Raw genomic sequence first — 24,700 nt, 5'->3', positions numbered from 1 at the left:
GAAACGGTTAGTTTTCGGATGTTGTTTGCTAGAATTGCTCGAGCATCCCATTTTGAAACGAGGGGTTAAATGTACCTTTATTGAAAAAATCTCAAATCGGTATGCGGATTACATTGATTGTTACAAAACTGTTTGGCCGCCACATGACAACAACAACATTTATCCTGCCTCTGTCGGTTGTCCACATGCCCCCCCTTTTTCCACATGCTGCTGAACCGTTTTTCCACCTCGCAGTTACAATCTCCGAACTCAAACTCATAATGCAGACGACCAACACGTCAAGGGTCGTATAAATGCAGCATGAAGCATTTGTGAATGAGCTTTGCCGCCTATCCGGGACGCGATACGAGATTTTTCGTAGGAAGAAATATGCCTCTATAATTAAAATAACATTTTCTTCCACATTCGGCTTTGTATATATTTTAGCTCAAAATAGGCACAAAACAAAAGGATAGTTCAAAAACCCCTTCGCTTCAAATAATGTTCAGTTACGAGCAGGTGGCAACCCCGTTTGCGGCGTTTCGTAAGGTGCCAAAAAGTAAAGGGAAATTCATTTATTTGCTCACCCTCTCACTTTCATGATATTTCGTGCGTACAATATTCGTACACAAGCACAACCGAAGGTGTAAGTAGGTGAACTGAAAAAGCCTTATTATAATTTGTGTAGAGCTCAAGAGCGGCAGGGAGTTCATCTGGTCTGTCTCCCTGGCTTTATCTCTACATTGTGAGTCGGAAAATACTTTTTTTTCGTCTTTACACTGTCCATATATATTCTACGACCGATAAAGGGGGTTCTGACGGTTTGCAATGGTGTGAGAAGAAAGTGATGATAATAATTTAATTTTGTCATTAATTCAATAATTTTAAACGTCTTATCATGTTTTTTTTTTTTGTTTCGCCGTTGTTTCCCAACATTCATTCTCTGCTGGACACACGGACGCACTGGACGCCCTGGCGGTCATATTAAGTAAATGTATCGTAAGTGTGTCTTTACATAGCATTCGAAAGATATATTTTGAATTGATTTTTATACGTTGCGGCCTGCCGATGCTGCTGGACGACCGTGGTTGTTGGGGCGGGGTCGGGCCGAGACGACATACACACAGCCGTAAACACCATTCCCCGGTGCGCTTCCGCCGCTTTCACTAAGCTGCTGCTAAGCTTTACGGTGGGCGGCTTTGTCAGTTCCTAACAACGCCGTGTTCGATCGATAATAGGTAATGTTCTTATAGTTTGCAGATTAGTTACGCTACTGTATCGGTTAAAGGGGTTTTTTTTTTTGCTGTATTAACTCTCCTCAAACGGGCTTAAATCTCCCAGCTCCATAAACCGGGTAAGAAAAGTTTGAGAAAAGTGCCCTTTTCTGATCTGTAATTCTTTTCCAATGCCCGTTTTTGCCTTCTTTCATCATCAAATCTTGTAATTGCTCACTTGCCAGCCACCAGGCCAGATTGGACATTGGCCTGATTGGTTGAAATATAAAAACAAAGCAAAAAAGAATGTAATTCCGTGCTAGCTTTCCATGTACGCTCAGCATGGTATAAAAATGGTATAAGAATTGAATCAAGAAGAAAAACAAGCAGGAAAAACTCTCGCTGTATCGGAATCCATTGTGTACAAAGATATCCCTTCATTAAAAAAAAAATATAGTTTATATATGTATGTGTGGGAATATGTATCAAAGAAAGTAATAATTCATCCCCACCATAATGGCAGTATTTCAGCCAATGTTCTTATAAACGTAACGGCAATAATTATTGCATAAACCTCCATCCATATCCATATCGGTGCTGACCCTGCTAAACCTCGTCCTTCCTTGCTTGAACAATTTCTCGGTCATACACTGCTTTTATAGTCAGTTTCGTAATATGATTCCACCGCCTACTTATATATCTTCTTCCCATCATTCTCAACCGTTCAATCTCTCTCTTTCTCTCTCTTTCTGTTTTTCATCGTATTTATCGTCTAGACTCCTCCAAAAGTATGTACAGTCCCATATTACTATTCTTCACCCACAAAGCTGTCTCCCTACTAGTAAACTATGTATGCACGCGTCACTACTGCTAAACCAGATGATCCGTCGTTTCGGCTGTTACACTTATACTGAACCCCTTACACAGCAGCAAACAGAAGACACAATAGTGTACGCGGGCACGGGTACGGAAAAGTTAAATATTAACCCTTGGCCGTATCCATTTGCTTCCGCCGTGTGATAATAGCGTTCGTGGCTTCTTTCGCGCTCGTTGCTGTTGCGCTGTCGAGGAGGAGCCAATCCCAAAAAGCCATACAGACATGAGCCGAGGACTATGCTTATATAAAGAATGGGAGAAAGTAAAATCACTAGTTCTGCTGCTTCTACTACCATCATGCTCTGCTATGCAGCAGAGACTTTGTTTTTCCGGTCAATTTTCACGCCGTCTAGCGTGTGTCTCTGTGCTGTTTACAGGTCTCCATCGCATTTTTTTTGCTTCCATCCTTCCGCGGTTTGACGGCGATGGTAAAACGTATCATTCTTACCTTAATAATGTAGACACATGTAGAGAACTGCACAAGAAACGGGCTGCTGCCGGCATATACGATAGAAATATTCATTCCTACACGCGATGATGCCCTTCGCATATCTGAATGATATATACATTTGATTCTACGTTTCTGAAAGGAAAGGAAAACAGGATCAGATAAACAAAAAACTCACAAACCTGCTGAGCAATTGGCGTGTGTGTGTGTGACATAAAACGTACCTCGCTGTTACATCCAAACATTCTTCATCCTTTGTCCAAGCTTTTCTGTCAGTCTCTGTGTGTCTGTGTGTGTGTTGCTGCTATAGAGATGGTACGCCACTCGCATCATGGATCGTTTCAGTTTTACAATTACCTTCAATTTCGTCGTCTTCTGCTCCATCGATTCTACGCCTCGCTTTTCCCCGGGGCTAAGCAACGACAGCAGCAGCAACAGCGGCAGCTGCTACAGCAACGTTTCTCGCCACTAGCGCCCGATCCTTACTACTAACCTCACCAGCAGCATCGTCATTGGGAGATGGTTCTCCACCGTGGAACATCGCTTGGCGATGAGTCAGTCAAGAAGAGCAGGCTACCTCTGCTGCTGCTGCTGCTGCCGCCGCCGCAGGTGCCGCAGTAGAACTGTTACCACTATTACTCTCCTTACCGCTGTTGTCATTACCATTCGGGGGGGATTCAGTGGTCGGGGGGGACGGTTCGAACGGGTTGTTAGTTTCTTCATCGGCAATCCCGGCGACACTGGACGGTGGCTCTTCGGAGGGGGAGCATGTGGAAGGAGCGTTACTTTCATCCCTTTCGCCATTCACGGCCGAATCGGTGGACTGTGATGCACTCTGGCCGGTAGCAGTGGCGTTGGTACTCGCAGTGGACGCATCGCCCGCTTCCGTGCTTTGCGTGTCGGTAGCATTCATTTGCACGACCGTCGTCGACGAGGTGCTGCAGAAGCTGCCATTCGAGGTACCGTCGAACTGAAACACACGGGTGTGTGGCGTCAATGGGAGGATGAAAGAAAAACGGAACAATAGTAAGAATGGCATCTTCGTGGCAAAAGACTAGCAAGCGGCACTCACGGAATCGTTTCGTCGTTTTTTGCTTGCACTTCCATTGCTGCCCACCAAGCCAGCGCCAGCGTTAGGGCTGGTTAGGGAGGAGGCAGTGGTGGTGCTGGATGCGAGATCGCTTGATTTTCGTTTACGAGAAGCAGCGTCTGCCGGGGAAGCTGACCCATTGGAATTGCTACCGCCCACCGCACCACCACCAGTGCCGGATGACTGTTGCGTGTAGCTGTCCGATATCTTTCGCTCGCGCTTCAACAGATTCGGATCGAGATACTGCGTCAGCTGCTTCCGGCGTACGTGCCGTGCCTCGATCTTCATACCATCCTTCAGCAGCTTAATGTGTACCTATGGTAAATGGTAGGGCAAATGATTAAAATCGGAAGCTTTCTACCGCCAACCGGGGTTAACCCTCGCACTTACCGCATGCTTGTGTACGGAATCGGTAAAGTTTTGTATACTCTCGGTAAGATCGACGTTCAGATTTTCGGACCGCTCAAACTCCAACCCAATGAACCACAGCGAGCAGAACGCAGTCGGCTTCCCGTCCGCACCGTTCAGGGCGGTGGCCGCGTTTTGTTCGTGCTGCTCGTAGCATTTCGGATTGACGTGGGCCAAATTGATGTGCTGATTGCGCTCCAGGTTTTGTATCAGATAGCGTATCTTCGACTCTACCAAACCGCACCATTCGAGGTGGTCGTCGGCATTGCTAGAGCTGACCAACAGCACAATGAAGTGACGATACCTGCAACAAACGGTGTATGAGCAATAGTTACAGAACAGAGTCGGTGCTGGCGGTTTAGCGCAACCTACCGGTAGAAGAAACTCGGCGCTTCGAACAACTTTTCCCACAGCTGCTTGCCCATCATAATATCGTCCGTGATCTGCATGCCACGGTTAAACTCCATCAGCATCACCTTGCGCGTTGAGCTGGAAACGTTGAACGTGGAATTTTGTTGCGGATAGGCCGGTGTTATGATTGGCATTAGGTGAAACCGATCCTGCACATTTACTCGTGGATCCCACACCTAAAGTTAAAAAAGCAGAACATGATCAGTTGGCTGCAACGGAACGATATTTTCTATAAAGCTAGCCACAACAGTTACCTGAAAGCCAAGATTGACGTTGTCGGGCTGTTTGAGCAGAACCGGTTGGGGCCACTTCCAGCGCGAGAAAACGAGGAAAAATTTGTGCACCAGCGTGGCCGCCACCGCATTCGGATAGAGCTGACACGTGCGGGCAACCAGCATTGCCCAGGATACACCACCGAAGTAGCCGAGCGAGTTAGAGTAAATTCCGTGACCTGAAGACATAATTTCAGAAGAAATAAATTGAGCTATATAGTGTAACGCTTCTAGCGCCCAAAACAAGGAGAATGCTTACGCTTAGCCCAAAGCTTAATCGTGCGCAGTGCCAACCGAAAGTTGTCGATGTTTGGTACGAGCCGCAGGATTTCGTCCGTCACACGGCAACCGTTCAGACTGCGGACGGACTTTTGATCCAGGTTCTTCAGCAGCATATCGTCGCGCAGGTCAAAGTTGTCCGGAATTTCCTTCAATGCTAGCCGCGCGAATAGTAAATCGATCTCGATGCCATCAAAGTTCATCTTGATAACAGGTACGAACGCTTCTTCGACGGCCTACAAAGGCAGAACAAGAAATCAGCAAACGAAGCCCGAACACAGCGTCCCCTACGCTCTCGCGCTCACTTACCCTGCACTCGGTCACTTCCGGCTGTTGCTTCAGCAGGTCGAAAAATGATCCGAAGTAGTCCGCACGCTCGATGTTGCGGGGTGCAACGCACAGCGCATCAATATCGGCACCCTTGTGATGCACTCCGAGTCGATACGAACCAAAGGTATAAATTTTCCCTCCCAGCTTTTCGGCCATCGCTTCCGGCATGTTTTTCGCGATCGATACATCGCGAACCCACTGCTTGACGAGTGTGTTGAGCTTGGCCAAAATTTCCATTCGATGATTCAGTTCCTCCTCTGCTTCGAACACGTTAAATGGTTCTGTAATGAAGATAACATGCATGGTTGTGGTCAATCAAGATTGCCGTTTTTTTTTTGCTGTCCAATCATTTCTTATCGTCGCATACCTAGACTTTTTTCCAGCTCCTTTGTTTTTTGAATGTCTTCCGGTTTTGGTTCGGCCGTACTAATCGCTGACGTCATGCCGAGCGTTTTGGTGGATGAACCACCGGAACCACCACCGCCGCCGCCATTCGACTGGGACCGCTCAGAATTCCACATCTCGAAGCTGGTGAGCAAGTCCCGTTATATGTAGCCACAAATATTCAATACACGCGGGATTCTCAACACTTCTTAAGTACACCACACACAAAGCAACTTCTTGGCAGTCGACTGTATTCGTCCTTAAATGATCATTACACTATCACTAGCACACCGTTGCGTGTTTTTTGTTTTGTTTTGTTTTTTTACACGTACATTAAGCTGCTTTCCAAATGCTTCCAAATCCAAAACGATACGGCTATGTACGTACTCGATCGTTTCCCCAAGATAAATGGTGTGCGATCATCAATTGCACAGAATATTGTTTTTAATGCAAATAATCTGAAATTGAAAGAACAATTACTCAAATACTGTACGCAAAACTCCAAAAACCACCCATCTTACCGTAAAACGTAACACACGGACTGTTTGGTTCCAGATACAAATTATTGACGAACATAAACGAGGCGCCCTCCGGTATCACCCTCCAACAACAACGCTATCATTCCTTTGCAAGCGCAATCGGTTGCAAAACACTCCACATTAGCTGTTAGGCAACTTTTTACCTCGCGCTTCTGAAGTAGATTGTTGCAGCATTAGCATTCAGCCTAAGCAGTAGCATCGCTGCGCGGCTTTGCTCCGGCGGTAGGTTCCAACGACGTACGCCAATCTTTCGGATTTTTCGCAGTCGATGACGACGAGTGAGGTCGGCACATTCTACAAGTAAAGAAAGAAAACAAAACAGTAAAAATGGGAACAATTCGAAGGACGAATTAACATCGTAAACACAAGTTCCAACAACTGGCTATGGGCAGAGAGGCAGGTAACACTTGTGAGATGGCTGCTCTGTTTTGTGCATAGCTACCACTTTCCAATGGAGATACGTCATGCGTACCGTTTCCAAGCTTTAAGATTAACAAAACATCGTAGTAAGCCGTTCCTGGCAGGATGTTTGCACCATTGGCACTAATCTTATCAACTAGGCCAGGAGGAAGTGGTGTGCGGGATCCATCTGTGGCCCATTTTCTGATGTTCCGAATCACTTTCCTTCCATCAGCAGCTACAGTAGAAGCAGCAGCAGCAGTGTCCTCCTATGCGGCCGTGAAATTTGCAAAGAAAAAAAGCCCCCTTCCCTTTGCTCACACCACAGGTCGGTCGCTTACTTCAAACACCACGTCGATCGTAAAACGAAAAGTCAGCTTTTTCACTAGCCAGTCACTACAAACACACACACCCCTATGACAGTTCCGGCTCAAGGGGTGTACAGCGGGTGGGTGAAAGAAAATTCGGGGTCATTCCACGGTATGTGCGGTGGTGTGGTTTGAGTGCGTACGTGAAATGGGCACGCGAGGGGGGCGCTTATGAACGCCACAAATCGCCGCGTTCGCTTGGGAAAAACGGCTTCAACCGCACGAAAAGCAAACACTGAGCACACGCTGGCCTATGAAAACGCGGAGAAGGACGGGTGGCGAACGAAAACAAACGGGCACAAGACGGCTGGAAAGGCAGGCGAAACAACGCACTTTACAACGAAAACGCTCACGCCAGTCAAAAGAACAAGAAAACTTCGACAACGGAAACAATATTCTTCGGTACACTTGCCCCAACTCTTTGTGCTGCCGCTCCTCTGCACAAATTCACCTTTTTTTACACCTGGGCATCGTTGGCAGTGACTCGCCCCACACCACGGGCCGACATGGAAGCTGGTCCAGTTCCAGCCATTTATTACCTTCTTTCGTTCTGCAACTATACCAACAAGCTACCCGATCTGGCCCGATAAAACACACACGGAAAGTCCATAGCTACCATAGGTACGGTATGAACGAAACCTATCGGAACTGTCGCCCGCAATATTTGCCGATGGGAAGCAAACTCTCGACCAGCGCCTACTGGACCTCGTACACAATTCACTAATAGTTTACCTACGATGACCGTCCGGCAGGTGGAAAGGGTAGAAATTACGGTATTTTCACTTCCTAGTGCCGCTTGCCAAGTCGCGAGGTGCCACTCAAAGCCGCCATTATTATTATTCTCATAAAACGTTCTGTACGCGTGAGTGCTTCACAATGGTGAGATTTGATGGTCATGCACAATGACAGCGGCTGTCACTGTTGATGACGTTTAAAACGAAACTTTTTGGTGATGTAGGAAAAGTAACCAACAGAATGATAAATTTTCCACGACAATAATTATTTTACTCACGAAATTTAACGCATTTTCTTGCCTGTACGTTGTAAATATTGAGCCAGTTAGGTTAGAAGCTCTCGATGTATTTTACTTTTCATTAAAACACATCTCCTCGCCACACCGAATGGCCCTTCTCGGGTACCTGTCTTCGTTGATCGCACTTTAAAGCTGCTTAGCGGAATGCCCACGTCCCCTAACCAGCACCAGTTTAATGCCTTCTTGTGCCGCGCTTGAGATGAGTAGTAGCAATGACGTTGTGTGCAGTCGAAGCCAATTACGTTCAGAAAAACCCGTTTTGGGAAATTACTTTCGAAAGTCGTAACGGCCAGTACAGTTCAAATGATGAATAAATGTATGCATTGCTTTATTGTTACACACTAATATGAATACAAATATGTTCATCTGCGATCATCAACTCTTGGCTGAGTATAGTAATGCTCTCCCATTTACGAAGAACCTCTTGCAATCAATCTGCATAACCTGATGTGAAAGGGAGGAAAACGAATTACTTAAAAGCCGGACATTCAGTGTTGCATTCCTACTGCACTTTGTACGCACTTTTTTATAATGCGTCCGCGCACATACACTCACACAGTATGGGTTTTACAATCTGTATACGCGGGGGAAATGTATTTAGGGTACCAAACTCGCTAAAAAGCCCCCCCCCCCCTCCTGCCACAATCCGTTATCTTAAAATGTTTCTTATTTGTTTGCCTAATCGTTCACGGTGTCGGTTGGTTGATTCTTGCACCCCCCAATTATACCTACATAAATATTCTAGGACACTGTTTATTACCTACTTACAGCTCATTAATGTGTGCCGGTTTGTGTTTGTTTACTAGGCAAGTACGCTTACTAATTCGATATCTCTTGTGTCTTGTTTTGTTTTGGTTCCACTCGACCGACGAATCCATCATCCCCATTCGTTCTTATTGTGAATTGCAATAAAAAAGCAAAACCAAATGGATGGATGCTACTATAGAACCAGCATTGTTCTACTATTGCTATTTTTCCCCGAGAGTTCTATCCGCCTCCTGATGACTGAAAATGTTGAAATGTTTATAAAAGAAAGGCGATAGAAAAAAGTGTTGTAAAAAAAGGATAGTAGGATGACATACAAAAGCGACTACTTATCTAAATCTGTAAAATGTGACTTGATACATGGTGATACAAGCTTCCAACCTCCTTCATTAGGTTAGAGGACAAAACACAGCTTTCTTTACACACCGTTCAAAAGAATAGCGTGTTGAATTAAAAACATGTCAACCAAGACGTCCGAGCCCTTCAAGCAAGGACAGACTGTGACTCTATACACGGTTGAGAGTCCGCGCACCATGGACGGTGAACCGATAAGCGACCGTTTAAAGCCGAAAAGAGAGAGTTAGAGAAGGAGTGTTGCAGAAACGCTCTCTGACCGTAAAACAGTACATTCTTTTCTACAGCGCAGGAGGTTAGAGGTACCATCCCATACTGTGGCCAGAGAACAGAGCATTTTAGCAGAGCAGACTATGTAGTAATGCGCCCAACCTCTTCATTCATGTACAATCATTTGTTTGGCTTATCTATCCGGCGGCTATTGCATGGGCTCATTCGGTTGTATCGCAGCAGGAATCCACTGCCAACCTCCTATAGTTATAACCTTATTGCGGTTCATATGTAGGGCTATTTGTTTTAGCATTCTGTTTGCTTTAACATGCAACTGATTCGGCTTGAGCTGCCTCATTGTCGTCGGTGTTGTCGTTTGTGGGAACATTAGAATCAGCATTGTCTTGTCTTGGCTCGCACTCCGGCATGGTGATCGTTGGTGATGAGCCGCCTGCTGCTTCCCGCTCGTTACGATCATGATCATCATTAGCGGGCAGGTTATGCTGCTCGCTTTCATTGCGGGAGTAATCATTTTGTTCCTCTCTTTGGGGTGGCGCATCGTCGTTCCGTTGACTTTCTAAACGTTCTTCCGAAACTCGACCGAATGTGGATGTGTCTTCCTGTGGCTGATATTCGTCCGGGTGATTGGCGCCCTCCGCGTCACTGTTACGGTATTCTCTTTCCGCATTATCGTTGTTGTATCGTCGTTCGCCGTCGTCGCGATAGTTTGAATTATCTTCTCCGCCGAACTGGTTATTATTGTTATTATTATTCGTCTGATCCGACTCATCCTCCGGCTCGGGAGAGTACAGGATGGGCTGCGGTCGTTCGTCATCGACCTCATCATTTCGATGGTGCAGATTTCGGGCAAACCGTCGGCCATCGGCCGCCTCTTCGCCGTCCCCGATGTGTCTGTTCAGCGCGTTGCTGTGCATGTCTCTGGCTGTGTCGTGTTCACTGTGCCGCGACGATTGTTCATCGCACATTGTCATATCTTCCGTTTCCGGCTGTCCTTCTCGGTGGGCTTCCTGCTCTTGCTGCTGCTGTCCCTGCTCGTCATTTCCTTCCGAGTTTCTTCGCTGCTGGCGTGCATTTGCGGAGAATTGAGCCGGCCGTCCAGTAGTTGACCGATTGTTGGCGTCATCCCAGGTTTCGTCATCGTCGTCCCACCGAGCCGGTCCACCGCCCGCACGGTTGCCACCCTGGTTGCGGTTGTTGTTTCCTCCGCGGGCGTTATTGAATCGCTGACCACCACCACCACCATCACCACTTCCCGCACTTTCATCACCACTGCGCCAATTTTGTTGTCTGCCGCCACCACGTCCACGGTTCCCTTCGTCACGGTTGCCACCACGACCAGACCGGTCATTCCAGTTTCGACGATTATTGCCGTTGTTACTGTTGTTGCTACCGGAATCGTAACCATTGCTGCCTTCGTCGCGATCAAAAAAGCCGCCCTGCTGCTGCTGACGATCATCATTAAAGAACTGACCACGCTGCTGTTGCTGCTGCTGCTGCTGGTTGTTGTTTCTTCCACCACCGGTGCGATTGCCAAACATGCCACCGCCATTGCCGCCGCGCCCACCTCCTTGCTGTTGATTACCGAACGGACCATTGCGACCCATGTTACGTCCACCACCGTCGCCTCCGTTTCCTCCCGCGTTATTGTTAAAACGATTCTGCTGGAAGTTACCGCCACGGCGCGAAAAATCTCCATCACGATTGCCGAAATCTACGGAAGAAATGGTACCATCATTCGAGCGAATGATTGCAGTATGTGCCGGTTCTGACCAAGCCGGATACCATACTTACCATCGCCATCAAATCCACCGCGTCCAAAGTTGCGACCACCACCCACACCGCCACCACCACCAACTCCCCTTTGCTGTTGGTTATTGAACTCCAACACTCCTGCCAGCTCACGCAGCCGTTCCGACAGTGGCCGGTCATCTTGCTGCTGGTTGTTGGGTCCTTCGCCGCCACGGAAGTTGTTGCCCCAGCGACTGCCACGCTCACCTCGTTCGCGTCGTGCTCCACTATCACCGCCGCCCCGGTCGAAGCCTCCTCGTTGATCACGCGCCTCCCCCCTATTGCGATCACCTCCGCGGCCCCGACCATCTCTTCCTTCCTCATTTGCTCGCTGCAGGAATTCTCTCGCTGCACGGCCCATACCGCCGGCTTCGCCATCTCCATCATCGCTCGCTATATCCAACGGACCTCCGTTGTCTTGCATGTTACCGGCCAGGGCACCGAAGAAACCTACCGCGTTACCCGGTGGTCCTGGTGGAAGGTTTGCGGCGCTCGGTGGCATTAACGGTGGAGGCGGCTGATTAAAGAACGCACCGGAACTCTGGCCGCCAACCATTGGGGCCGGATTGGCGGTGTGCTCATCCTCCATCTCGATGTCCATATCGTCTGCCGATGATTTACTCATGTTGGAACTGATCAGATTCGACGAACCACCGCCATTACCCATCATGCCGGTACCAGACGAACTGGTCGACGGAGGTGGTGGGGGTAACACGCCAAACCCTCCCATCGGTAACGGGGGCGCATTGCCCGATAGCATCATACCGGGAGGGGGCACATTTATTCCTAGCCCCGGTACCATATTGGGACCCATCGGAATGCCCATCGGTATTGGTAATCTGTAGCGAAGAAATAATAAGATTTGTTTAATTATACGCGGCTAAAACATACAAACACACACACACCCATACCTTGCAACAGGACCCATTTGGAAAGGTGGCATTCCCATCCCCATCATGGCAGTAGGTGGCGGTTGGCTCGTGTCAACCGCACTCAGCGGAAATAGGGAAGGGTTCAGCATAGCTGCTGCAGCTGCCGCCGTAGACAGATCGGTACCGTCCAGCTTTTTTAAGCCCATGCCCGGTGCCAAACTGAGACCCATGGCAGCGGCCGCTGCAGCCGCTGCCGAACCAATGCCGACCGCACCACCACCGACGGCAGATTTTTCCTTCATCCACTGGGGCATTGTGTCCTCGTCGAACATGCCACCATCCTCGAGCGATTCAAGATCCGTGCTGGGGCTCAGCTTGGACCAGGGAATGTAGCTCACGCCCAGATCCAGATCCCAGTAGTCTTTCCATTCCTTGCTCTTGACGCCCTTACCGGCGGCCCAGGAGATGGTGATGGTGCGTCCGTGCATCTTGTGATTCTTCAGGCTTTGCATCGACTTGAACGCGTCCTGGCGACGGTTCATCACGATAAACGCGCAACCTCGAGGAGGAATCATATCAATGCTCACGATATCGCCGTATTTGCCGAACGTGTCGGACAGTTCCTCCTGCTGTACCAGCTTCGAGAGATGTCCAACCCACAGTGTCGTGCTGCAAACTGTCAACAAGCAAAAATAGGGATAATTGGAGTATAAGTAAGTTTCGTTTTCTGTATTAATTCATCAGCCATTTCGGTCGCATTGTATGTAAAGCAGCACAAGCAATAACAGCATTAAAAAGTTTCCGAAACAATGAAGCGAGTGGTATATTCTTGTTCCGATTGTTTTAATCTACCTCTCGGAACAAGCATTTTAACCCTTACTTCAGTGATGTCAAACTCATTTCAACTCACGGACCGCATTGAAAGGTGTCCCGTTTTCTGGGCAGAAGACCGGCCAGAGTGAGCCAAATGTTCAACAAACGTTATTTATACGTGCATGAATTTTGCATACAGTTTCTTCTTCTTCTTCTTCTTCCCTGGCACTACAACCTCAAGAGGTCTCGACCTGCCATTTCTGGCTTTCTGTGACTAGATTTTACCCGTAGCAAAGCAGTCAGCCCTGCCAACGGGGAGGCGGTCTGGATGGGATTTGAACCCCGGTCCTGCCGTGTGAAGACCGGCGCCATGCATACAGTTTAAACATGTTATTTTCCATTATAACCAAATGCAAGCAAATATAGTTTAAAAAAAGATTCTCCTTTCTTCGACACCATATGGCTCATGGATGGTCTTAGCCCACCATTGTTGCGATACATCTGTATCCCAAATATTCATTCTTGCAAGGATAAGACCTGTTGGAACACGGTCTGGGAGATATTTGATATCGCCTCACGATCCTTACAGCCAGTATCTCGTTGCATAAGCAGTACATGGAAAATAATCATATTTTTAGTTTTTCGTAATTTCTCCTGTAACCAATCATAGTCGGGTCCCTTTAAAAAGTCCGCTAGTTAGAAGTTAACGGACATTGCTACTGCACAGTACCAGTAACATGTAGCTACTAGGTACAGCACGTAAAAAAATCAATATGGTAAAGCCAGCCAAATTCATCAATCGAAAGCCAAACATTAAAACATTCACACGCATTACACGTAGCGAAGAAGTAACGAACGAAGGTTTCAGAACGACGGAAACACGGACGGAAAATTGCTACGGAAATACTGCCATTATTCACACTGCACTCCCACTGACGGCATCGCTTTGTCACACGCACACACACTGTTGTTTCGGATTGTCTGATTGAGGGATGTTTCGGAATGGTAGAAGCTTGTACCGTCCTGGTGAACCTTCTGCTTCCTCCACACAGTGCCAGCACCGTGCTGGAGCTTGTGCTGCTTTACGCGAATGTGACCGAACGTGCACATCCCGGGTAAGGATGGTGCGCCTTCTACGAGATGAGATCGCTAGGCTCGCGATCGATGCATCATCATCTCCAGTTCTTACCGCTCAGGTTCTCTTTCTTCATTTCTGGCAATCCTTTCCGTTTGCGTTCGCGCTCGTGCTCCTTCTCTCGTTCCCGATCCTTGGTCGAGGTGCTACCACGATCACGGGACGATCGCCTTCGGGATGACCTTGGCGAAACGGACCTCGAGCGTGAATGTGATCTGCCCCGACCGCCTCCTCGGCCACCGGTACCACCGCGGCGATCGCGGGGTGATCGCGATCGGCTCTTGCGTCTCGACGACGAAGACGATGATTTGTAGCGATCGCTGTTGCCGCCGCCACCACCACTGCCGCCTGCAGTACCACTGCCACTGCCGCCCAGTCCGATGCCTCCTCCACCACGGCTGCCACCGACCGGTAAAGGATCTCCAAGGATCTGCATATTTTTCCACAGCACAAAGGCATGATGAGAGATCGTGTTCGTATGTGGTGGTGTGCGTTGATAACAGTGTGTGAACACATTGTGCCACAGCCGGCCAATGCAAAAACGCAAAAAGAGAGAGAAAAAAGAGAGAAAAGAAAAATGGGAAGAAAAGATATCGTTTAAACATGTACATCTCCCGGGCATTTCCGCAGCAGAGTTTGTGTGTCCGTTTTCTATTCGTTCGCTACTCCTACTCCTCCTGCACCGTCTCTCTCTCTCTCTATCGTGAGAATGTTTTAATAGTCTGGCATCTGATTTGAGCGTTTAACCCGCAGCATAAAAACGCTATGTTGTTACATTGGCTCGAAAGAGAATATTGGCTTTTTTGGCTTTTCCATTCAAACCGGGATTGTTCCCCTTAGCTCCAGTTTACGGTTCCGCTACTGTTGCAGCAGTCGAATGTTTGTAGATTTGTTGAACAAGGTACAATATTTCAATCCCATTCAACTCGAATAGGAAGGAACTTACCGTACATCCAACGTGGACACACCGCACTCTTCGCACCCAACTCCTTCACTCTCCCCACCAAAAGGAAGCGCGAAGGAGACTGGAGCTTCCAGTGCGTGTGTGTGTGTGTTGATTTAGGACGCCGATCTCACGCACCGCACGCATTGTGTGAAACCCTACCTTTCGATGCTGTAGCAGCTCCCCTCTTTTGATGGTCCGTTGGTCGATGGGTACAAATTGTTTCATGCATATGCCATAGATTATAAACTAACTGTTGCTTTAACAATAGAGTTGACTCAGTTCGATCTTGCACGTGGTGAACAGTTGTGAATTTTCATTTATATAGCTTCCTACTATCGCCCCAAGCAATTGGCAATTGTCTGTTGTTCAATAAACGATTGTTTGCAAATGTTTAAAAAAAAAAGACTCGAATAGAGGTAGTTTTCAGACATTCATATACCAATCACAGCCAGTGATTGTCTGTGGTATAAAAGCAGTGAACAACGTTATTCCTGACGTTCCTGACAATGCAAAATAATATGGTTCTTTTTTTTTTAAGCTAGCTCAATATGGCTAGTAAAAAGGTAGATAGTATTAACTGCAGTCGACGTCAAATTTTGATGGCACCTACATAACTGACAAGATATAACTACTGTTTGTTTTCACAATTGTTTATCGAGTTGCATTGAGCATGCAATGCTAGTGTATGAAAGGACTATATTTTAAACTGCAATTTGAGGCTTTTTAGTTGCGAAAATTTAACCATACTCCTACATAGTATTGGCGCACACCTAACCAGTGATGCGGAATAAAAATAGCCTCCTTGTTGAGCCAGATTTTAGGTTCAGGTTTGACACGATCCCTAGACAGCATATGTTGCTTGTCTGGATAGTAATACTATTGAACTTTTTTTTTCCTTTTTTCGTTTGCAATATTTCGCGATTGCCGGGCTACAAAACATTGCGTTTGCCCCATTGAGTGTTCACATTGAAATGTCTCAGCTACAACAATGTACAGCTGAGCACATTCCCATGGACGGACGCTCAACTCAGCTTCGGTGTGCTTGCTTGTTATACAATGTTTATACGAAGAACAGAAACGGAGAACACTACTATCTACTATCTGTAGGCAATATTCACCTCAACTCCAGTTATCGCCACGTCGTTATCAGTATCAACATCCTTCGAGTGACCTAGATGATGATGGCAGTAGATCAGCAGTGTGCAGAACATGATCCAATACAATCCCAAAGACCGTCAATCAGTGATTGCAACAAACAATTTGTATCAGTTTGCGTGTAAGAGGAAGACAAGAAAACGAAAGAACAGCAAAAAAATATATGGTCAGCAGAAACATGTGGAGCTGTCTGCACGCGCAGATTTGTTTTCGCAGTGCTTGCCTGCATGCTTACCGGCATTCAGATCAATTTGTGGCTGTCGGCTAAGGTCACATTCGTTGGCGAACGGCAACTTCATCAGAACGCTGGCCAGGTGCTTCTCGAACTTTTCCTCCTTCAGCAGCATTTCCGACAGCTTGGTTTGCTTTTCGTCCTGCTGCTTAAGCTTCTGCAGGTTCTGCAACTGTTTCAGCACGTTCGGGTCTGACAAAATTTGCGCAATGTTGCCACCGGGCATCTGGGACAGATCCGGCATACCGGTGTTGCCCGGTATCGGAACCGATGGCGAATTCTTATCATCATCATCATCACTGCCGTAATCAAAGTCCAGCAGCTTCTTGTTGAACTTAACCTGATCCTTGGAGACGGCGTTTGCCTGATCGCCGGACGTTTGGCGCATCAAAATTTGCTGGAACTGTTGCAGCTGTCTGATGGTGGACGGGTCAAGTTGCTTCTGTGGAAAGATGACACGCATTTTATAGAATTTGATTATATATTATTTGAATATTGCAATATTGAACAGTCGCACGTTGATTTGCTTCACGTGAGACAGTTTATTACCGTTTCGCCCATTTGTAGCTGGCCGCTATGATCGTCCATGCCACCCATCGAACCACCGACCGGTGAGTCATGGGCCAGCCCTCCACCAAGATTCATCCCATTTGCTCCTCCTTGCTCCTGAAGCACTTGCGCATTGTACTGCTGGTGGATCGGGTGGTCCGGATTCGCAAGGTCAAACAGCGGTTGGATGACTTCCGGCAGAAATACCATGTTCTTTTGCCACAGATTCAACACGCGAATAATTTTGCTCTACATGAACGAAGAAAACGGTTATTCGACTGTTCCATTTTACCCATTACGTCTGTTGCCATGGTACGGCGCTTACTGATCACGAACGCTGTTTACAAATCACTAGTAACGCACATCCAAACACACACACACACACTTACCTTATCTTCCGGTGGGCAGCGGAACAGATGCGCAAACGTGGATTCCATGTTGCGTGCAAACCGGGGTGCGAACACATCTTTCTCCGGACCGAACTGATGACGCGACTGGCGGACGATGGAATCGATCACGTACAGGCCGGGAATTTTGTACTCGCATTTGCACTTCTGGATGAACTTTTCAACACTCTGCACCACATGCTTGTAGAATTTGATCGCCTTCATAGCACTCCGGGTAATCGAAGCCATTTTGGCCTTCGATATCGGCGGTTTCGATTCATAGAGCCCGGATAGCTACGGAAACGTATGGTTAGAGGCGTAGGAAAAAGACACTTCATTACTTTTTTGTTCAACAAAAACATAAAAAAAAACTACAAAATCACAAAACACAAAGCTTGTTCATCAACAAACGCTCCAATCGACCATCGGCAGGAGACAAATGGGACAAGAGTTTGACATTGAAGAAGTGGGGTATCTTAGGCACTTGGTACAAAATATTGATTATTTCACGGCACTGTGAATGACACATGGGACGGGAGATTTTCTTCAGATAAGCTGCTTCACCACTTCTTTTTAGCAATTTCTCACACCGCAAAACAAGCCCCTTTGTGTGGTCACTTAGTTCACTGCGCTTATCAAACGCATTTTCCCCGTCACAAAAATTTCACCAATACCACACCGCCATTAGCACACCTTTCTTCACACGGCACCGAAATCCTGTCCCCCGAGACCCACACACTGCAAAAGCGAATCTCACCTCCTGATTGAACACCCGCACCGTCTCCATGCTGGTTGCTTCTATAGACGACGCCACGATGGTAAGTTTTTCTGCACCTCACACAATAAAACAGCTCTATATTCCGATTGGAACCACAATCTACCACGACGTAGCAATCGCCACTGCTGCCATGAAGCGCACACTTGTTGTAAACCACCGTCTGCGGATGGCCGAGCTTTTCAGGTCGCGATTTTTTCGATTACACGGTACAACTGGCAAAGGTAAACAGCACGGCCAATGAACGGGCTCACTTCACAGCACAAATCACCAGCTTTTGTTAACTCCCCGTGGAAGGAAGTCGATCCGAGTGGATCCTTTTGCACGGACAAGCAAGCGTAAGCACAGAATTTTTCAAAATGGCTACCCCGTGGTGTCCTCTGCTGGTGCTGTTCGGCAAGCGATATAAAAAAAAAACGACATACGGCTGTCAGCTAATGCCCGGTTTGACAGTCGATAAGTTTTGCAAATGACAGCAAGCAAACACCCTTTTTTAAATGCATCTTATCTCCCTTATTTACTAGTAAAATAATGCATATTTTAATGATGAATAAGCTTTTACCATCAAATCTGGTCATTTCAGGTGCAAACATAGGATTTAAATATTAGATTTATTGGAGTCGACCAAACCGACATAACGTATGTAACGCATTCAGATTGTCAAAATCCTCGCGTAACGCCTTGTTGTGGTCTTTACAAAGATGGCGTACTTTTCGGTGTCAAAGTAAACGACATCGGATGGCGTCGAGCGTATCGGGGAAAAATAAACGCAAGCTTTTGCGATTAAATACGGTCGGAAAAGTAGTATCTTAGCTACAGTTTAGTCGCGAATAGCATAGAAAAACTTTTGCGTAGCAGTGCTTACCACCACCACGAATGTATTGCGCGTTAAAAAGAGGTAATAACTGCAAGGTCTCCGTCGCACAAATTTCTGTTGTCGTTCAGTGCCCACTTGCCAGCGTCCGAATTTTGGATTGTGTTTTGGAAAAGTAATGCAAACGGCGAACTCGAAATTTATCCATTCATACGCGTCCTCGTAGTGCCATAACCGGTAGATACCAAAGCCAAATGAAAATGTGTGGTTTTATGTTGTGTTCGAGAGCACAGAACAATCGCGTCGTTGATATGATGGTACGGTTCTTCGAATCGATACTGTTCCGGTGTTCCGCTTTATCGCCCGGTTAGAAGAAAGTGCAGGAAGAGATGTGCAATGCGCATCATACCCAAACATGTCACCGTGCTCGGGCAAAGCCTAGTGTGTGGTGTATGCTGCTGAGGCAAGGAAAGTGATGATATCGTCGTTCTCCTACGCGGGTTAAAGCAAAAGAAAAATGCGCTTCGGCAATTCATGCAGGAATGCTTGTCCGAGGAGAACACTATTTGCACTTCGAGTACTTCAAAGTCCGAACAGTGCATTAACCAAAATGGGTTTGAACATCTCCTCTAGCGGCTATCGTTCGTTCGTGCGCTTGATCTTTCACCCGGGCATCGTCAGTTTGTTCATCCGTCGACCGTTCCCTTGCGGTTTCGTTTGTTTATATTTTATGTTATTAAATCATTTCTATCGAAATTTCTTCGCCGCGGAACCATCCGCCGTGTTCGGTTCGAGAGAGAAAAAAAATCATGGCGCGGTTTGTTTCGTTATTCTATTCGTGGTTTTTTGGCGCGCGCCGTATCGTGATAATCGGACGAATCATGACAACTATACCTACATCCTATTTCGGTTCATCGCCGCGATCACTACGTCCTTCGAAATTCGCGGTCGCGCGGTTCGCGGTTCGCGACAACATTCGTATCTAGAGGAGATTTCATTGTCCCGTGCTTTGGCCGAAAACGATATAGCAACGGCGCTGTTCGGAACACCATTTGATTGAGTGAGCGGAGGCGTGCTGGAGGACGGATATGGGCGCACCTTAGATCCATGATAACCAGCTCTGTTATTTCTCCCCAACAACATTGTCCGAGACGTGGTACTAATTCTGCTTGCTTTTCTTATTTTATCACACCGCGCGCTTCATCCTTCATCATAAGACTCACACGAAAAATTGCTCCCACTCACGTCCAAATCGAACGTTCGGCGCTTCCTTCGAACGATCGGAAGGCTCGGTGTAGTGATAACTGCGGATCAAGAAACAAAACAAGCACAGAACACATAACTTCCACCAAACTCGGTTACAACGAGTGGCTTTCCAGTGGAGACTGCACAAGAACAGCAAATCAATCCGTGAGCATCCGTGTATTCGAGCAAACAATCTCGTGTGATTTGCATATTTGGCGCGCCGGTGTCTTGTGTACGTCGTTATCGAGCGATGTCAGTGCGTCGTCGCGATTTAAGTCCTCCGCCGCGCGGTCCAGGAGGGGGAGGCGGTGGCGGCGGCGGCGGCGGAGGAGGTGGTCCACTCGGTGGCAGCAGCAAACTTCGTATGGACCGCAATCCCAGCCGTGCGAAGATTACTGGTAGGTGGCAATACTGTAATGTATAATAGTAAGGAAAATAACATTTTTCCACTGTTGCTTATACTTTTTACAGATCCAAGCCATCCCGCAGGTAAGCGAAAAGAAATCGATAATGTCATGAAAAAGGCCCGTGCCTTCCCGAACGAGACGTGGGACAAGAAGCTGCTTGAGGTGGAAGAAAAGGACCCGAACCGTTGGCGCCATACCGGGTACAAAAAACTTTACATTGAAGACGATCCAAGTAGCTCAGATTCGGACCGTCCGCCGGGTGGAGGTGGCGCTGGTGGTGGTCGCTACGGTAACGGCAGACGAAGCAGATCGCCACGATCGCCACCGCGTCCAGCGCATCGCCGCTCGCCATCACCGATGCAAGCGTTGCGCAAACGCCACATGTCGCCGCTGTCGCCCGGGCCGATGCGTCGTCGGTCTCCTTCGCCGTCACCAATCAATCGTAAACCACCGCCACCGGAACTGAAACGCCGGCCACGATCTCCCTCGCCTAGAATGCGCCGTAAATCGCCGATGGGGATGATGCGCCGTCCTATGTCGCCCGGTGACATGCGAAGGCGGCCAATATCACCCGGTATGGGTCCGGATTCACCGCGCCGAGGACCACGGCGTATGTCGCCACATCTTGGTCCGCCGCCATCGAAGGGCGGTCGAATGCCACCGGTACCACGTTCGAAGCGACCGCCTTCGCCACCACCTAGGGTTAGTAATGCTTGTGGGATTCCACATTACGCAATGTGTGTCTTCACGCAAAACATTCATATACGTAAACAACCAAATACGTTTTATTTTTTAGTGTCTCGGGGTTTTTCAATCGTACGTTTAAGAAACAATTTACAAAAATACCATAATAGTGACATTTTAGCTATGACATTTGTAAACATAAGAGTTAATATGTTTTCAGCTCTTTCTGCCATGGACAGATTCGGACAAGTATATTGTACAAGAATGCCGATTTTGTCCATGATTTTCCGCGTGAGCGGACTGCTCTGTCTCTTTGGCCCAATATAAGGTTCTAAAAGCCGGATATGTGAGCCTTCTTCTGCAGTATCACCAGCGCGTTCATTCTGTGACAGTTTTAGGGAGTCAGACGAAGCTTCAAACGAAATTTTTCAATTGAACAAAAAAATAATGTACGTAAATACATAACTAAAGCTTGTTTTTCTGTTCTGCTGAATGTAGATGAGTCGATCGGCATCCATGAGCAGCTGCTCGGATGATTCCTGTTCCGGTTGTTCGGTCGACGATCACCGTCGTCGCCGTCGTCGTTCTAGGTGAGTAAAGATACATAAGCTGTACGAGATTAATGATTTTAAACCTTTCACTATTTGCAAACTAGTTCGTTCTTTTGACATTCGATAGGAATTCGATCGTTTCGAAAGTTTGTTTCAAGTTATCTATGACTAATCGTATCGATCTCGATTGTTTTCTAATACGCGGCCTAGGGTTCGATCTCCACCGCACAACAACGGTTCGAAGGGCCTCCGTCGTGAAGGTATCGCGGGCAATCACGAAAGCCGTCTGCGACCGATGAGTCCACCACCAGTGGATCCGCGTCGTAAACATCTACCACCACCCGAACCGCAGCCGAAAGGGCATCGCGTTTTAGAGAAGGTAATTCACAGTCTTTAAAAAAAATTTTACTGTTTTTTAATCGTCTAATTACTTGCTCTTGTTCTTCCTGTACAGACTTCCCGTGATCAACGCTCGTCACGTCCACAGCCACCTCCCGAGCATCGCTCGAGGCGTCCACAAACACCCGATTCCGATCGCGCCCTGTCTCCACCGAAGCGTTCAAAGCATGCGAGCAAATCGTCCAGCTCGGGCCAGCCTGTAGGCCCGGACGAAACTCGACCTGCGAAGGTGCGTGCTTCGAAACAACAGGTACCGTCGTCCTCCTCAAACGTGGCTGGATCAAATGGACACGATGCCGGAGTATCGGGTGCCTCATCCTCACAGACGGGTCTTGCAGCAGCTTCAAGCTCATCGAGCACTGGCCACAAAAAGCACCATAAAGACAAGAGTGCAGACAAATTGCGTGCCCGGGTAAAAATTGAAGGTGAACCGAAACGTCGTTCCAGACCCCGTTCGCCGTCGAGCGGTTCGGAGGAATCGAGCAGTAGCGAAAGTTCGTTGCCTCGGTTTACTGCAACCACACGCATGACACTTTCGGAGCGCTTTGGCAAGATGGCTCAGTGGAGCGTGGATCGCTCGAACATGGAAAACATGCGCATCACGAAGAATTCGGCCGGCGGTGATCTGAAAGTGATGATCGAAGAGGAGCTTGAAGCTCCACCGACGCGTTACACGTAAGCTTAAGCTTAGGCGGGGCAGAGAAGATCGATCGCAATATATTGATCTATTTTTTGCACTACTCCACAGCTATTCACCAGCACCAGCCGGACACTTCCCCGAAGAACTAATGACAACTGGACCGAGCGGTCTGTCATCGTGGGACGATGTGCGGGTACGGTACGAGTACTACAAGGGACGTGGCTATTTGCGCGATCTCGATCTGCAGGATTACATCAAATGGGAGGAATGGTGGTACAAGTACCAGGAATGGCTCAAACAGGAACGGTACTATGAACTGTGGGAACGTTCGCAAATGAACCGCCGACGCAAGAAGATTCCCATTGCACAGCGGCTAAACTAGGCTCTAGCAAGTGGTGTCACCATCGTCGCCTATTTATCTATCCCGAATTAAATTTTATAGAATGGAACGATCTACGGAGCGCGCTCAGTCAATTTGACACCGTACGTAACAGACATCTTTTGAAAGTAGTGGTTTCTGAGCTTCCCGTCGTAGATCAGCAATGCGTAAGAAATATTTCATTTATTTTATCTATTAAACCCATTTAAGATTGTATACTTCATAGTTTCATCTGACATATTCGGTGTACTTTGCTAACACAACAGTGCAATTTTGGTGGAATATTTGTCCATGCTTTGTACAAATGGTACACAGGCGTTGATTTCAATTTCACTGTCATGCCCGTGACGGTAACGCGACTACCGGATCAAAATGTTCACTTACAAACATGCAGTACACGAAGCAACACAGGACGGTGGAGAGCCATTTGCCCTATCTCAGTATATTTAACGTTTACACTTAACGCTGTAATAGTCGGAAAAGTAAAGCAACAAACAATACTTTAAGAGCAATAACTGTCTGACCTCAGTTCCAGTTCAGCGACGATTTTAGCTTAGGAATGTCGATGTGCAAAAACATGAAAACATGAGTAAATAAATAAGCACTATAAATTACAGCTGGTTTACAGTTGGAAGTGATTTATTGCCACTCCATGTGCTGTGTGGTTGTGTGTTGTTGGTTTAGTTACATTCAATTTCCTAACATTGTTCAAATAAACTCCTGGAACGGAGGACCACCGCGAAGTTCTATTGCGCCTTGCCCAACGATTCAATGTGCTTCGACACGTCCTCGGCTGTGGCATTTGTTAGGGTAACGGATTTTTCTTTTCCGAGTTCTAGAAGAAGGATTAAATGGAAAACAAAACGATCATTATAATTTACCCCCCACAAACACACATGAAGGACTATCGCAACTTCTACACTACCGTAACGGGCCCAGACTCTTGGCTGTACGCCGCTGCACTCCCGCACCAATATCGGTAGCGTCGGATTATCACGCTTCAGCTGCACGTAGCGAGTGTTCACGAAATCACTGTGGGTTGGAAGAGGGTACCAAAATAAGAGATACCTTCGCAGGCAGAGAGACGACACGATTGTGTAACATTGCCCGTTACTCGTTCGGCGGCTAAAAGGATTGCCGTCCAGGCGAGCGGGAACTGCTACTAAATCTTACCGTACACCCTTTGATTCTTCGCCAGTTTGGCAGAGATGCAGCCGGAGCTCCTTCACGGACGGGTTGAGCCGTGCAAAGCGCAACACAGTTAGCCTCATCTTCGTTGTAGGCCTCGACAAGTTTTTCCGCAAGAATCGAGTGGAATCGGGCACGGAAGAAAAACAAACGTTTTGCTCGTTCGTCGTGACAGCTGCTAGTCGAAACAGTTTGACAGCTGGCAGTCAAAGTGGTTGCACAGTGGTTGCGACTTTATTTTTGATAATTAATTTGTTTTTTTAACTTATTTTGCGTAGCAAATATAAAAACTAAATTCAACTATTATATTATAGTGTGCGATAGTATTTATGCGATCCGGAATTATTTATTTTACGATTTAT

General features: G+C 47.4%; 3 protein-coding genes across 3 annotated transcripts; 1 reads left to right on the top strand and 2 right to left on the bottom strand.

Annotated features, from left to right (window-relative positions):
- Positions 1-50: 50 nt before the first annotated feature.
- LOC118502438 lies at positions 51-18,431 on the bottom strand. The gene is made up of 18 exons (XM_036034666.1): positions 18,014-18,431; positions 17,260-17,550; positions 16,871-17,119; positions 16,325-16,763; positions 16,053-16,105; positions 14,043-14,418; positions 12,080-12,716; positions 11,172-12,007; positions 9,686-11,091; positions 5,675-5,852; positions 5,287-5,588; positions 4,958-5,213; positions 4,681-4,877; positions 4,388-4,602; positions 3,998-4,319; positions 3,590-3,922; positions 2,742-3,487; positions 51-2,652 (listed from the first exon to the last, which is right to left on the bottom strand). The coding sequence occupies exons 1-17, from the start codon at positions 18,041-18,043 to the stop codon at positions 3,077-3,079; spliced, it is 6,531 nt and encodes a 2,176-aa protein (XP_035890559.1). The 5' UTR covers positions 18,044-18,431; the 3' UTR covers positions 51-2,652; positions 2,742-3,076.
- Positions 18,432-18,724: 293 nt separating this feature from the next.
- Positions 18,725-23,788, top strand: LOC118506750 (serine/arginine repetitive matrix protein 1). The gene is made up of 7 exons (XM_036044332.1): positions 18,725-18,929; positions 20,063-20,488; positions 20,562-21,199; positions 21,680-21,771; positions 21,943-22,111; positions 22,187-22,806; positions 22,880-23,788. Exons 2-7 carry the CDS (start codon positions 20,341-20,343, stop codon positions 23,151-23,153), a joined length of 1,941 nt encoding a protein of 646 aa, XP_035900225.1. The 5' UTR covers positions 18,725-18,929; positions 20,063-20,340; the 3' UTR covers positions 23,154-23,788.
- LOC118506754 (NADH dehydrogenase [ubiquinone] 1 alpha subcomplex subunit 2) lies at positions 23,762-24,531 on the bottom strand. Its single transcript, XM_036044351.1, has 3 exons — positions 24,324-24,531; positions 24,076-24,182; positions 23,762-23,985 (listed from the first exon to the last, which is right to left on the bottom strand). The coding sequence occupies exons 1-3, from the start codon at positions 24,419-24,421 to the stop codon at positions 23,897-23,899; spliced, it is 294 nt and encodes a 97-aa protein (XP_035900244.1). The 5' UTR covers positions 24,422-24,531; the 3' UTR covers positions 23,762-23,896.
- Between the last annotated feature and the right edge of the window lie 169 nt (positions 24,532-24,700).

This window comes from Anopheles stephensi, chromosome 2, assembly GCF_013141755.1.
Source record: "Anopheles stephensi strain Indian chromosome 2, UCI_ANSTEP_V1.0, whole genome shotgun sequence".
Taxonomy (NCBI): Eukaryota; Metazoa; Arthropoda; class Insecta; order Diptera; family Culicidae; genus Anopheles; species Anopheles stephensi.
Note: the sequence above shows the minus strand (reverse complement) of the source record. Positions and strands in the feature narration are given on the sequence as shown.